At 41.0% G+C, this 16,671-nt stretch overlaps 2 gene segments (V, D, J or C); both read right to left on the reverse strand.

Annotated features, from left to right (window-relative positions):
• The window catches only part of LOC710905 (immunoglobulin heavy constant gamma 1-like), a 287,235-nt gene that overhangs the window by 238,827 nt on the left and 31,737 nt on the right, over positions 1–16,671 (reverse strand). The window contains 1 exon segment of the C gene segment in view: positions 6,088–6,379. Within this exon segment, the coding sequence occupies positions 6,088–6,091 (4 nt within the window).
• The window catches only part of LOC106995637 (immunoglobulin heavy constant delta-like), a 727,209-nt gene that overhangs the window by 167,140 nt on the left and 543,398 nt on the right, over positions 1–16,671 (reverse strand).

Raw genomic sequence — 16,671 nt, forward strand, 5'->3', positions numbered from 1 at the left:
TGAAAACAGTAAAATTAAGGCAGAAACAAAGAAATTCTTTGAAACTAATGAGAGCAAAGATATAACATACCAGAATGTCTTGGGCACAGCTAAAGTAGTGTTAAGAGGGAAATTTATAGCACTAAACACCCATATCAAAAAGTTAGAAAGATCTCAAATTAACAACTTAACATCACAGCTAGAGAAACTAGAAAAACAAGGAAAACCAATTTCAAAGCTAGCAGAAGATGAGAAATAATAAAAATTAGAACTGCACTAAATGAAATTGAGATGCTAAAAACCATATAAAAGATCAATGAAACCAGAAGTTAGTTCTGAAAAGAATAAATAAGATTGACAGACTGCTAGATAGAGAATAAAAGAGAGAAGATCCAAATAACCACAATAAAAATTGGCAAATGGATGGCTGGGTATGGTGGCTCACTCCTGTAATCCCAGCACTTGGGGAGTCCAAGATAGGAAGATCACTTGAAGTCAGGAGTTCAAGACCAGCCTGGCCAGCTCGGTGAACCCCATCTCTAATAAAAATACAAAAGTTAGCTGGGCATGGTGGCGCATGCCTGTAGTCCCAGCCACTTGGGAGGCTGAGACAGAAGAATTGCTTGAACCCAAGAGGCAGACATTGCAGTGAGCCAAGATCACACCACTGCACTCCACTCTGGGCAACTGAGCAAGACTCTGTCTCAGGAAAAAAATAAATAAAAGAAACAACAAAGGGGACATTACCACCAACCCCACAGAAATATCATCAGAGACTACTAGGAATACCTCTATGTACACAGAATAGAAAACCTAGAAGAAATGAATAAATTCCTGGAAACGTACAACCTCTTAAGATTTAACCAGGAACATATTGAATACCTGAACAGATCAATAATGAGTTCCAAAATTGAACCAGTAATAAAAAACCTACCAACCAGAAAAAGCTCTAGAAGAGATGGATTCACAGTTGAACTCTACCAGACATATAAAGAAGAGCTGGTACCAATCCTACAGAAACTATTCCAAAAACTTAGGATGAAGGACTCCTCCCTAACTCAGTCTATGAGACCAGCATCTCTGGTATTCTGATACCAAAACCCAGCAGAGACACAACAAAAAAGAAAACTTCAGGCCAATATCCCTCAATGAACATAGACACAAAAATCCTCAACAAAATGCTAGCAAATCAAATCCAGCAGCACAGCCAAAAGCTAATACACTACAATTAAGTAAGTTTTATTTCTCAGATGCAAAGTTGGTTCAACATATATAAATCAATAAATGTGATTCATCACACGAACAGAACTAAAAACAAAAACCACATGATCATCTCAATAGACAGAAAAAGCTTTCAATAAAATTCAACATCCCTTCATGAAAAAGCCCTCAACAAACTAGTTATCAAAGAAACATACTTCAAAATAATCAGAGACATTTGTGCCAAATCCACAGCCAATATCATACTGAATGGACAAAAGCTGGAAGCATTCGCCTTGTGAATCAGAACAAGACAAGGATGCCCACTCTTACCACTCCTATTCAACATAGTACTGGAATTCCTCGCCAGAGCAATCAGGCAAGAGAAAGAAATAAATGCCATCCAAATAGGAGGAAAATAAGTTGATCTATCTCTCTTCACAGATGATATAAGTCTATACCTAGAAAACCCCATAGTCTCTGTCCAAATCCTCCTAGAACTGATAAACAACTTTAGCAAAGTTACTGGACACAAAATGAACGTACAAAAATCAGAAGAATTTTATACACCAATAATGTCCAAGCTGAGAGCCAAATCAAGAATGTAATCCCATTCTTAATAGCCACAAAAAGAATACAATACCTAGGACTAGAGCTAACAAGGGAAGTGAAAGATCTCTACAATGAGAATTATAAAACATGGCTGTAAGAAGTCAGAGACAACACAAACAAATGGAAAAACGTTCCATATTCATGGATAAGAAGAATCAATATTGTTAAAGTGTCTGTACTACCCAGAGCAATTTACAAATTAAATGCAATTCCTATAGAACCACCACCATCATTCTTCACAGAAATAGAAAAAAACTATTCTAAAATTTATATGGAACTGAGAAATAGCCCAAGTAGCCAAAACAATCCTAAGCAAAAAGAATAATGCTGGAAACACCACACTACTTGATTTCAAATGATACCATAAAGCCACAATAACAAAAACAGCTTGATACTATTACAAGAACAGACACACAGACCAATGGAACAGAATACAAAACTCAGACATAAAGCTGCACAATTACAGCCACCTGAAAGGACTCTCTGCTCAATAAATGGTGCTGGGATAACTGGTTAGCCATACGCAGAAGATTGAAACTGGATGCTTACTTTTCACTATATGCAAAAATCAACTCAAGATGGATTAAAGACTTAAATATGAAATCTAAAATTATGAAATCCCTAGAAGAATACCTAAGAAATACCATTCTGGACACTAGCCCTGGAAAAGTCTGAATGATGAAGACTTAAAAAGCAATTGTGACAAAAACAGAAATCAATAGTGGGACCTAATTAAACTAGAGAGCTTCTGCATAGCAAAACAAACAAACAAACAAAAATGATGAATAGAGTAAACAAACAACCTACAGAATGGGAGAAAATATTTGCAAACTATGCATCCAACAAAGGCCTAATATTTAGAACCTATGGGGAACATAAGCAGATCATCAAACAAAGACCAAACAGTCCCATTAAAAAGTGGGCAAAGGACGTGAACAGATATTTCTCAAAAGAAGGCACAGATGTGGCTAACAAGCATATTAAAACATGCTCAATATCACTAATGATTAGAGAAGTGCAAATCAAAGCCACAATGAGATACCATTTCACACCAATCAGAATGGCTGTTCTCAAAGAATAAAAAAATAACAGATGTTGACCAGGCGCCATGGCTCATGCCTATAATCCCAGCACTCTGGGAGACCGAGGTGGGTGGATCATGAGGTCAGAAGTTTGAGACCATTGGCTTCATTGCTGGGATGCACAGTCAGTTCAACAGATGCAAATCAATGAGTGTGATTCATCACATAAACAGAATTAAAAACAAATCCACAGATCATCTCAATAGACACAGAAAAAGCTTCAACAAAATCCAATGTTGCTTCATGATGAAAACCCTCAACAAAGTAGGCATAAAAAAGGTGTATCTCAAAATAATAAGAGCCATCTATGACAAACCTACAGCTAGCTTCATACCGAATGAGCAAAAGTTGGTAGCATCCCCCTGAGAACCGGCACATGATGAGGATGACCATACTGACTACTCCTATTCAGTATAGCACTGGAAGTCCTAACCAGAGCAATCAGGCAGGAGAAAGGAATAAAAGGCATCCAAGTAGGGAAAGAAGGAGTTAAACCATCTCTCTTCACAGACGATGTAATTCTATACGTAGAGAACACTAAAGATTCCACCAAAAGACTCCTGGAACTAATCAATGACTTCAGTTAAGTTTCAGAATATAAAATCAATGACAGAAATCAGCAGCATTTCTGTACACCAACAATGTTCAAGCTAAGAGCTGAATCATGCATGCAACTCCATTTACAATAGTCACAAAAAAATACCTAGGAATGCATCTCGCCAATGAGATCTGAAAGATCTGTACAAAGAGAACTACAAAACCCTGTTGAAAGAAATCATAGATGACAAAACAAATGGAAAACCATTCGACATGCATGGATTGGAAGGATCAATATTGTTAAAATAGTCATAGTGCCCAAAGTAATCTATAGATTCAACACTATTCCTATCAAATTACCAACATTATTTTTCACAGAATTATGAAGTACTATTCTAAAATTCACATGGAACCAAAAAGAGCCTGAATAGCCAATAAATTTTAAGCAAAAAGAACAAAGCTGGAGGCATCACATTACCCAACTTCAAAATATACTGCAAGGCTACAGTAACCAAAACAGAAACAGAATGGTACTGGTACAACAACAGACACATAGACCAAAGGAACAGAATAGAGAACCCAGAAATAAAGCTGGACACCTACAGCCTTCTGAGCTTTGACAACATTGACAAAAATAAGCGAAATGGAAAGGATCCCCTGTTCAATAAATAGTGCTGGAATAACTGGCTAGCCACAGCAGATGATATGGGAACCTGGATCCCGACCTTTCACCGTATAGAACAATTAACTCAAGATGAATTAAAGATTTAAATGTAAGACCTCAAACTATAAGAGTCCTAAGAGAAAACTTAGGAAATATCATTCCAGATATTGGATTTGGGAAAGAATTTATGACTAAGTCCTTAAAAGCAATTGCAACACAATCAAAAATAAACATTTGGGACAAAATTAAACTAAAGAGCTTCTCAAAGCAAAAGAAACTATCAACAGAATAAACGACCTACAGAATGGGAGGACATATTCACAAACTATGCATCTGACAAAGGTCTAATATCCAGAACGTATTAGAGACTTAAGTGATTCAACAAGAAAAAGGACAAATCACTCTGTTAAAGGGAGTCAAAGACGTGAACAGACACTTCTCAAAAGAAGACATTCATGTGGCCAACAAGCATATGAAAAATCACTCAACTTCACAAATCATCAGAGAAATGCAAATCAAAGCCAAAATGAGATACTACCTCCCACTAGTCAGAATGACTATTGTTAAAAAGTAAAAAAATAACAGATGGTGGTAAGGCTGTGGAGAAAAGGGAATGGTTTGCACTCTTGGTGGGAATGTAAGTTAGTTCAGCCATTGTGGAAAGCAGTTTGGAGATTTCTCAAAGGATTTAAAACAGAACTGCCATTCTCCCAGCAATCCCATTATTGGACATACATCCAAAAGAAAAGAAATCATTCTACCAAGAAGACACGAGCACTTGGATGTTCATGGCAGCACCATTCACAATATCAAATACATGGACTCAACCTAGGTATGCGTCAACAGAGGACGGGATGAAGAAAACACGCAATCCTATACAGCCATGGAATACTATAGAGCCATGAAAAGAACAAAATCATATCCTTTGCAGCAACATGGATGCAGTTAGGGCCATTATCCCAAATGAACTAAGGCAGGAACAGAAAGCCAGATACAGCATGTTTTTCACTTATAAGTAGGAGCTACACACGGGGTGCTCATGGACATAAAGATGGGAACGACAGACACTGGGGGAAGGGGAGTCAAAGAATAAAAAGCTAACTATTGAGTACTAGGCTCAGCACCTGGGTGACAGGATTAATCGTACCCCAAACCTCAAAATCATGTAATATACCAGGTAACAAACCTGCACATGAACCCCCTGAATCAAAAGTAAAAGTTGAAATTATATTAAAAAAGAAATGTACCATACTACTGTGAGATGTTAATAATAGGGAAAACTGGGTCCAGGGTATATGGGAACTCTTTGTGTGTGTGTGTGTGTGTGTGTGTGTGTGTGTATGTGTGTGTGTGTGTATATATATACACTTTTAATTTGTTTGTTTGTTTGTTTCAAGACGTAGTCTCGCTCTGTTGCCTAGGCTGGAGTGCAGTGGCACAGTCTCGGTTCACTGCAACCTCTGCGTCTTGGACTCAAGCAATTCTCTGGCCTCAGCCTCCCGAGTAGCTGGGACCACAGGCACACGCCACCACAACCAGGTAATTTCTGTATTTTTAGTAGAGATGGGGTTTCACCATGTTGGCCAGGCTGGTATCGAACTCCTGACATCACGGGATCTATCTGCCTCAGCCTCCCAAAGTGCTGGGATTATAGTTGTGAGTCACTGCACCTGCCCTGTATATTTTTTCTTAATACTTGAGTAAACCTATAATAATTTTAAACAATACAATCTATTCAAAAAAGAAAATGTTGGGTGACAATTTGCCTAATTTGGGTTCAATTTTTAAGAAATGTGGACTTTGGATGACTCTGATACCACACTGTGATAAAGGGGAAATAAAGGAGAAAGAATGGAAGTCCTCAGGGAAAGTGGCTGGGAGAATAGGGAGGCCCAAGTCCCTGACAGGAGTCCCCCACTCCCCACGTCCTCCTCTGCACCTGCTCCTGGGGCTGGTCCCTGCAGTTGGTGGTCTCACATGCCCCTGCAGGGAGGTTTGTGTCTGGGCTCACACTCATGTCCTCTCATGGTGTCTCACACAGTAATACACGGCCGTGTCCTCGGGGGTCACAGAACTCACCTGCAGGGAGAACTGGTTCTTGGATGTGTCAGCAGCGATAGAGATGGAGCCCTGGAAAGCCAGGTTGCAGCTTGTGCTCCCTGCCCAGTACCCCATCCACCCCAGCACGTTCCTGGGATGCTAGCGCATCTAGTTCCTGTAATACCTGCTGGTGACACAGCCCTCCAGAGACAGCGTAGGTGAGGGACAGGGTCTGCGAGGGCATCAGTAGTCCTGGGCCCGACTCCTGCAGTGTCAGCTTGGACAGGACATATGGAGACAAGGAGAGGCACAGTGAGTGTGCCCCACTCCACAGCAAGGCCATGTAAACACCTGGACCCCCCAGGCCCTCACCCTAGACCCTCACCCAGAGGCGCTGCCATCAGGCAGAGGAGGGGCCACAGTGTCTGCATGGTGTCTGCAGCAAAAGAGGATGACACCAGTACACTTGCCCTAACTAGGGACGGGAATTTCTTCTTCCAGAGCCCAGGGTGATTTGCATGTGATTTCCAGGGGTACAAGAGGCTGAGTGAGGGTGACTGTCGCTGGCTACTGGTAGCCCAGTGCTGGGTGTTGTGGGGAGCTGCTGAGACTGGCCTTGGGATGTGGGTTTCAGCCCTGGCCATGCTGCTGTCTGCACTGTGACATCGAGGGGACGTGTGCTCTCGTCTATGAGAATGGAAGGAAAATGTGAAAGGTTTCTTTTAGGTTTAGTCCTCAGGCTGTCAAGCTGTGGGCTACAATTTTAATTTCCGGGAATACTGTTCCTAGAGGTGGTATTCAGGGTAGTTTTGCAGATTCTCAATCTTTGGCCCATATGTCCAGGCAGCTCATGCTCTACCTTAGTCAGATGTGGGTCCTGGAGGAGATTCTAACCGAGTTCCTCTCCAGGGTTTCCTTTTGAGATTGTCTGTCTCCTGCTCTGGCCACTCCCTACCCTGAAACCCTCCAAGGCATCAGGCAGATTTCCCTGCATTACCTCTCTAAGGAGAGGCAAGAAGGACCCTTCAGGGTTTTGAGATGACTTCTAAATCGGTAACTGCAAGGTCAGGAGAGGAGTGACTCCCAGCCTCTCACACCTTCCTCTGTGTTCCAGGAGAAGAAGCAAGAGGGAAAGGAGGGAAGGAGGAGCTGCAACCAAGGAGGTGAATTTGTTTCTCAAGGAAGAAGCATATTTTGGGAAAGAGACAAAACTCTCCTCCAGTCACTAAACACTTGCCTTGGGGGCTTGGTGGGCCCTGAGAACCCCGTGATGATCCTGGGTGCTCCCTCTCAGTTTACTAAACCTTTCTATTGTAAATGTGCGTTTTCAGTCCTTTCTTCTTGTAGAAAGGATCTGTGAAAGTGGTCAGAATTTAGATGGAATTTCTTGTCTTAAGAAAATACTGACCAATCAAACTAAGGAAGGTCTGGAAAGCAGAGTCCTCATGCAGGAGTGCTGGATAACAACAATGCTCACAAAAGGCTCTGCAGGAACCACAGCCTGCACAGAAGCTGCAGCAATCTCCCGCAGAAGGGCCTTCTGTGAGGACATCTGCCTGGCAGCTGCCTATCCAGCCTCGGACTGGCATCACCCTGGCCTTTGGTCCTTGTCACCAAGGATAATTATCTCAAAACAATGATGTAATCCTCCTTCTTTTTTCTTTGAAAACCTTGTTCCCCGTTTACCTCCCTGAACATGCACATAGTTCACTATGGCACACGTTTCCCATTGCAAGGTGCTATTCCTGAGTAAGTCTCATTTCTTCTAAAGACCCTCTCTACGCTTGTTACTGAAAGTGACAGTCTACCTTTCTAGTGTCACATTATATGTAATCACAATTCTTGGGATCGGGTCTGTGAAATATTATTTGATGTCATAATGACTTTATCCTCATGTTGGCTTTGGTTGCATCCTTTACAACTTGTCCCTGGAAATCAGGGTATAGGAGGAGTCACCCAGGACACAGGGCCCCTGAGCCTCATGCCTGAGTCCAAGCAGCTGGTCCTGCACAAGGGCTGGTGATCCCACCAGCAGCACAGCCCCAGACAGAGGTCACCTTGAAATGGTTTCTGCAAGACCCAGGATGGAACAGCACAGATCTGAAGATGCTTTGGCCTAAAGGTGAATGGCTATAGATAGAAGTGATAGGAGAAAAGCAACATGATTGATGCAGTGTTCAGTGCTGTGCTGGAAGAGCAACTCCCAGCATTTTCATTCTGAGGATCACAAATTGAACACTGTAGTGAATTCCCCATGCAAAGAAGATGTGTGAAAATATCCCCATTGCTTACTTTTGAAACCACAATTTCACTTGAACAGGAAGGTTTTAGCCACCAATGCATGGAATGAATATGATCTCAACCCACTTCAGTCCCTTCTGGGCTTGTTCAACTTGAAAATTAAGTGCCTTTGACATTTTTCTCTGCATAACTGGGTCCTGGATACAGCCGGCTGAGAGTGGCTGCTTTGGTAGGTGCGGCCCAGGTTTCCTCTCAGGCTGTGTGAAACTGCTCCCCTGAAATGATTCAAGGAATTTGTGGAAAACATCAGAGGTCTCTATATGACCAAAGGTTTCTTAGGAAGGAGCCAATGACGAGCTCTAAGGAACTTCAGCCAGTTTCTCCAAAACGTTTAACAAAGTTAGGCAGAGAAATAATTCACTGACTCAGTTCTTTCCAGAGCTTTTATTTAAATAAAACAATTCTTTTGAAAAGTTTCTGAGTTACAGAAAAATCGGGAAGATAGAAGTGTGACTTTCCGTGCCCTCCACACCCCGTTTCCCTGTCGTTGACATCTTACGTGAGCACAGCAGCTCTTCTAGTGCTTTCCTTCAAGGCCTTTGGTGAGAATGAGGAAAGAAATCACCTCCTGTCTGGGGCCTCTGTCTCTGTCGGATCTGCACGTTCCCCCCACGCCTGTGTGGGTCTTCTCCAGGCACTGGTTCTCCCCGCATCCCAAGGACATGCTCCTTAGCTTACCTGGTGCATCTACATTCCCCCTCATAGGAGAATATGTGTGTGTGAGAGTGCGTCCTTCCGCGGGCGCATCTACATTTCCCCTGGGGGAGAGCATAGGTGTGTGCGAGTGTGTCCTGCTGTGGAACGGTGTCCTGTCCAGGCTCGGGGCCACGTGGTGCCCTGAGCTGCAGGGACAGGTTCCCACCACCCACCGCCCTGAAGTGGAATAAGTGGGTGAAACTCATCTTACTTGTTTTGCTGATCTTCCTGAGAGTGTGTACAGCTGACATTTATTGCAATACTTAATAGTAGAAGTGCTTTGGTTTTTATGTAGAAGTGTACTGGTGCATTGTGACGGAAATAAACCAGAGTAAGTTAACCTTGTTGCTATCAATCCCCCTGTGGTAAAATTTGGTTTCTTTATACATCGTCTCACTTAATGCCAAATTTCCAAGAACCTGTAGGCCATGTTGTGCAGGCTTACTGCGTAATGCCTTTGTCACAACTAATGGACCAATATTGATATATTAAAATTAATCCACGCCTCGATTTTATTCAGAGGTCTTTGGTGATGCTCACGTCCCATCCCTGTCCTGAGCCCCATCCAGCTCTCCACACGACATGAGTTCTTCACGTCTCCTTAGCTTCCTCTGGGCCGTGACACTTTACCATACTTTCCTTGTTCTCGGTGACAGTTTTGAGACCTATTGTTCTTGTATTTAGTAGAATGTTCTACAATTTGGGTTTGTCTGATGTTGTTCTCTTGCTTACAAGTGTGCTGTGGGTTTTGGAAGGTGGTAAAGAGATAAAGGGTCCTTTTCCTTGTAGCATATCAAGGGCACCTGATGTCACGGGACATCACTGTTGGCCTTGACACTGATCACTGGAGCATAATGAAAGCCAGTGGTCCATGACTCGCAGAAACTCTATCACAGGGTGAGCAGGAGCAGGAATTCAAGCAAATGTGTGCTGTGGTTTCACCTGGTTTCTATGTGGGGACTGGCATGTGGGAGCAACTTTAAATGTAAAGGCATAAGGAGGGAAGGGGAGGTTCCGGTGTCTGGGGATCTTCATGGCAGGAGGGTGCTGGCTGTGCCCTGTGGAGAACTTGATGTTCTCTGTGGGATCCTCCATCACCACATCTGGTTTCCTTTTCCTCCACGCCAGGAAATGTGTGATGGAGCTGGCCTGGAAGCTGAATGTGGCCCAGGATCAAGGGAGGCTTTGAGAAGAGAGTCAATGCCCTAACAACAGGAATATTTGTTGACTTCTCAAATCCTGCCAAATGCTCAGGGCCTTCTAAATTGTTGGTTACTCATTCCAACCCATCCCCATTCTTCATTAAGTTGTGTTCAAATTATCGAATATCTGTAAGTTTTAAGGCACCAGCTAAATGTAATAATCATACTGATTTCAGACAAAGCTGGGTACAATGCAATGTTTCTTGTAAACCAGAACAGCTTTGCTGGTTCAATTAACTTGGGAGAACATTTCCTTATCTGAAATAGCTTCATAAGTACATTTTCTCAAGTGTTGGTGTGGATTTGGGTATACTCATGTCAGCCAATCATGCAGTTTGATTTGGAACAAGGTACGCATTTCTGTTTAGATGGTAATCCTTCCAGCATTGTGGACTTAGCCAGAGGCCTCCTAGTCTTGCTACTCACTTGAGCACACCTGACGGCAAGAATGCTCTCTCCTTGAGGAATAACACTGAGGAGTGCAAACAACCCTCAGGACTACACACAGAGACAGCCAGTGGAAGCTCCTGGGCTAGCTGAAGTGTGGTTCTCTGATAAATGAGTCATCATGTACAGAATCACCTATCCTGGGAGTGCCCATTTCATGCTCTCTAGCTCACCCACACTGAATTTTAGATCATAGAAAAAATGGTTTCCACTACTTTAATAGTGAGAAAACACTTGATTCTTGGCAATAGAACTGCACAGTGAATGGATTTGAGAAAAGGAAACTTTCCCATGGGTGGAGGGAAGCTCTCTGCTCTAGAGAGTAGGGCCCTGTAAATAGTCCACCTGGGAGCTTCCTCCTGCGGCCCCTGGCCCCGGCCCCTGCGTTGTTGCTGATGTAAGTAGTGGGGTGAAGAGCATAGCCCAGCTCCAGCCCGCCTCATTGAGCCACTCTTAGGATGTGACCTCAGCCTTCTGACCTCCAGGCTGAAAGGACATACACTGGAGATCAAAGCAGCAACGTTGTGTGTGAGCCTGACAACAGGAATCCAGTGCTGCTCAGTGTTATGATCACTGTCACAGTGACATCACCCCAGGACCCAGGAAGGCCCCATGGAGCCTCATCTCTGATCTTACTAGGGACACCAGCTCTCATTATGCTCCAGACAGGTCACCCCTGTGGGATGGGGACAGGTCCCACCTCAGACCAGTGTCCTCACCACTACATGACTTCCGCCATGACTGTGAGGCCTCCCCAGCCTTGTGGAACCGTAAGTCCATTAAACCTCTTTTTCTTCCCGGTCTCGGGTATGTCTTTGTCAGCAGTGTGAAAATGGACCAATACACTGGCTATTCAATACTGGTTAGGTGAATTACATCACATATACTCTGGGTGTCTGTGTGTAGGTAATTGGAGAGCCACCAGAAGTGGATGAGCCAGAATCACATGACTAGGGTCTATCACCTGCTTGTGACATGGAAGAGAGGGCTGATGCTGTGAGTGAGTGGAGGGAAAAGGACAGAATCCACATGCGGAACCCAGGCAAGCTGTTCATCACCAGGTGGTCTCTGGGCCCTAGCTTTGCCCAGATGCCAAGCCATTGAGGTATCACATGTGGAAAGTCTCCCTGGACTCTTGGTCTGTATACTTGAAACAGTGAGCTAGAGGCAGACATTCAGCTTGTCATCTTAGGTTCCTCTTTAGAAGACTGGCGCTTGCATTGGCCCACAGGGAGCAGCCTGATTATTCATGGGCTGAACTACCTGAAGCCAGATAGGAAAAAGAGAATAGGTGGAGTGAGCCAGCACTCAGAACTTAGCAGCGGTTCACCATCCCTGCCAGAGGAGACATCAAGCACGAGAGGCCATTTTTGGGAATCATGTTCCACAGAACCTCTGGACTTGGGGGGCATTTCATAGCAATGCATTACTACCCACATAAATATATGCACCTCACGTCTATTATATTTTCCTCTTTCTGAGAATAGATGATATTAATCTCTTTACAGGTCAGTAAGCTCCCTGCAGGCCAGGATGTACCCATTTGCCTGTGTCCTGATCAGCTCTCCCACAAGGCCCAGGTTCCCTCTGTGGCTCTCCCATAGGCCCATCCTGGTTGGACACTGCATCAGTAGTGGAGCCATCATGAGACTCATGTTTATCCTGAGTTTCAGGCATCTGCCAGTGCTGAAATGGAACATAACAGTCAATTTTTTCATAATTCTAAACAAGCCCACTGAAATAACATGGTGATAAACCAACTGAGACTACAAAGTCTGGAAAAAATATGTAATTAATCAGTGTGTAGAAAGAGATGCACATCTGTAAGAAATAAGAATTGCCTAGGAAAGAGATCCTCCCAAATGGACAAAACAAGTAGTCAGCAACTGAACCTAAAGACATACAGATAAGTAATCTGTCACACAAAGAATTCAAAATAGCTGTTTTCAGAAAACTCAACTAGTGTTAATGAAACACAGGGAAACAATTCAGAAATTTATCAGATAAATTCAAAAGAGAAATTGAAATAATAATAAAAAATCAAACGGATATCCTGAAGCTGAAAAGTACAGTAAATGAAATTTTAAAAATGCAACAGAGGGCATCAACAACAGAATTGATTAAGCAGAAGAAAGAATCAGTGACCTTGAAGGCAGACTATATGAATATATAGCCAGAGCAGAAAAAAAAAATGAGAAAGAACAAAGAAATCTTATGGCATTTATGGGACACCATCAAAAGAGCAAATTTATTTATCATTAGCATTCAAGAGGGCCTAGAGAATTAAAAAAATCGGTAAAACATTTATTATGAGAAATAATAACATTAAACTTTCCAAACCCAAAGAAAGATACAAATATCTAGGTACAGGAAGGTCAAAGGTCACCAATTAGACTCAACCCAAGTAAAACTGCCCACAGACATATGATCAAACTCGAAGATCAAAGAAAAAGAGAGGATCATGAAGGCAGTAAGAGAAAAAACATAAATACCACATAAGGAAATCTCAATACACCTGGAATCAGACTTCCCAGCAGAAACCCTAAAGACCGTGAGGGAGGAGGATGATATATTCAGAGTGCTGAAGAGGAAAAACTGGCAATCAAAAATACTCTGCCCAGCAAAGGTATCCTTCAGAAACAAAGAGATAAAAACATTATCAGACAAACAAAAACTCAGTGAATTCACTGCAATCCGACCTCCCTTACAGGAAAAACTAAAGAGAGTTCTTCAAATGCAAAGAAAAGAACACTAATTTGCAATAGAAAAAAAAATCTGGAGGTATGAAACCCACAGGTAAAAATAAGTATCCAAAAACATTCAGAATACTTTAATATGGTCATCAGGGAATTTAAACCACTTATACCCTTAGTAGAAAGGTTATAAGAGAAAATAAATACAAATAATAATTTATTAAGGGATAATTGACATAAAAATGAAAATTGTGACATCTATGTGAGGAAGTGATGGAGTTAAAATGTAGCGTGGTTTTGTTTCTCTTTACTCACAATAAAAATTAAGTTTTTAGGCCAGGCACAGTGGCTCACACTTGTAATCCAAGCACTTTGGGAGGCTGAGGTGGATGGATCTCGAGATCAGGAGATTGAGACCATCCTGGCTAACATGGTGAAACCCCATCTTTACTAAAAATGCAAAAAATTAGCTGGGTATGGTAGTGGGCGGCTGTAGTCTCAGCTACTCAGGAGGAGGCTGAGGCAGGACAATGGCGTGAACCCGGGAAGTGGAGCTTGCAGTGAGCAGAGATCGTGCCACTGCACTCCAGCCTAGGTGACAGAGCAAGACTCCATCTCAGAAAAAAAGAGAAATTAAGTTTTTATCAGTCCAAAATAACCTGGTATAACTATGAGATGCTCTTTGTAAGCCACCTGGTGACTGCATAGCAAACATCTTTAATGAATACACTAAAAATAAAAGGCAAGAAATTCAAACATACTGAGAGAAAATCACTTAACCACAAAAGGAGACAGGGAGTAGGAAGAAGAAAGGAAGAAAGGCCCAGCAGCACATCAACTAAAAAATAAGTAATGATATGGCAGTAACAATTTCTTACCTATCAATCATGATAATGATTTATTATGGATTAAATTCTATAATTAAAAAATATAGAATAACTGAATGGATTAAAAAATTAAGACCCAACTATATGCTGCCTACAAGAAACTCACCACACCTTTAAAGACACACATAGATAAAAAGTGAAGGGATGCAAAAAGAAATCCAAAGCAAGTGGATATCAAAAGAAAGCAGGAGTAGCTGTATGTACATAAGACAGAATTCAAGTAAAAAACTCTAAAATGACACAAACAGGGACGTTACATAATGATAAAAGTGTCAATAAACAAGAGAATTTAATAGTCATAAGTATATATGGACTCAATATCAAAATACCTAAATATGTAAAGCAAATGTTACTAGATACAAAGGGAGAGATAAACTACAATACAGTAATATTAGGGGTCTTCAGTACACCACTTTCAGCATTGGACATATCACCCAGGAAAATCAATAGATAATCAACAAAGAAAGATCAAATTTAAATATTAATCTAGAGAAAATGGAAGTAACAGACATTTACAGAACATCCAACAACTGCAGAATTAACATTCTTCTCAGTTACAGATAGAAAATTCTCCAGGATAGGTAATATGGTAGCTCACAAAGCAAGTCTTAACAAAGTCAAAACATCAAAATCAAGTCAAGTGTCTTTTCTGAATATAATGGGATAAAACTAGAAATCAATAACAAGAGGAGTGTTAGAAACTCCACAAATAATTGGAAATTAAACAACATGCTCCTGAACTACCAATGACTCAATGAAGAAATTGAATGAGAAAATAAATTTTTTTTTGAGAAAAATGAAAATGGAAACACAACATACCAAACCTTAGGAAATAAAACTAGAGCAATCCTTAGAGGGAAAGTTATAGAAAAAAAATGCCTACGTTGAAATTGAAGAAGGTATGAAGTAACAATCTAATGATGCATCTCAAGCAACTGGAAAAATAAGAACAAACTAAACCCAAAATTAGTAAAAGAAAATAAATAGTGATGATCAAATCTCACAGTAAAAATTACAGACTTAAAAATACAAAAGATCAGTAAAATGAAGGTTGTTTTTTTAAAAGATTAACTTTAGCCAGATTAACTAAGAAAAAGAGAGAATACTCAAATAAATAAAGTCAAAGATGAAAAAGAAGACATTACAACTGATACCACCTAAATAAAAAGGATAATCAGAAACTACTGGGAACATTTATTTGGCAACAAATTGGAAAGCCTAGAAGAAATGGATGGATTCCTGGACACATAGAAACTACTAAGATTGAATGAAGAAGAGAAAGAAAATCTGAACAGATCAATAATGAGTAAAGAGGTTGAAGCGGTCATAACAAGTCTACTATCAAAGAAAAAATCCAGGACTGACGATTTCACTGCTGAATTCTACAAAACATTTCAAGAAGAACTAATGCCAATTTCTCGCAAACTATTCTTTAAAAAACGGAAAGAAGGGAGCTCTTCCAGACTCTTCTAAGAGACTGACATTACCCTGATGCCTCAACCAAACAAGGACACAACAAAGAAGACATATTACAGGCCAGTATCCCTGATAAACATAGACACAAAAATCCTCAACAAAATACTTGCAGTTATAGAATCCAACAACACATTAAAAAAGGTGATGCACCATGATCCAGTGAGATTAATCCCAGGGCTTCAAGGATGTTTTAACATATGCAAATAAAAATATATGCAAATATATCACATAAACAGAATGAAGGAAAAAACCATATGATCATCTCAGTAGATGTAGAAAAGACATTTGACAAAATTTAACACCCATTCATGATAAAAACTCACCAAAAACTAGGTATTTATCACAATGGAATGAATGAAATGATGAGGATAATTTTTTATGACTTTTTGTCTTGAAACATTGCTGGGTTGTTTAATGTTTTTTCCCAACTGAATTTAAAGAAACTTTTTTTCTCTTTTATCTTAAACTGTGTGTAGCTTATAGCAATTGGCAAAGTATACCTCTGTGAACAAAAATAAAATAATTACATTTTCTCCTTACTTGATCCCTCCCGAGTTTAGAAACCATTGGTGAATATTCTTATTTTTATTACAATATGGTTATTTAAGAATGTGGTCAATAAGGTCAATAAGAATCTGTTCTCTGTGTAACAGGATGCAAGTAGAAACACTGGTTATATTACTGAGACATTGACTGGAATGTCATCTTTCCATATATAAGTGTACAACTCTAAGGAACTAAGGTTGACTTCATAGAACCAATAAAAATCCTTGGAAAAAATACTGGCCTGCTGCCTTGAGTACATGACTGCCTTATATGGTTCCCAAGGTTTTCTTACAAGTGAGTAAGGGATGT

This window comes from Macaca mulatta, chromosome 7 (assembly GCF_049350105.2).
Source record: "Macaca mulatta isolate MMU2019108-1 chromosome 7, T2T-MMU8v2.0, whole genome shotgun sequence".
Taxonomy (NCBI): Eukaryota; Metazoa; Chordata; class Mammalia; order Primates; family Cercopithecidae; genus Macaca; species Macaca mulatta.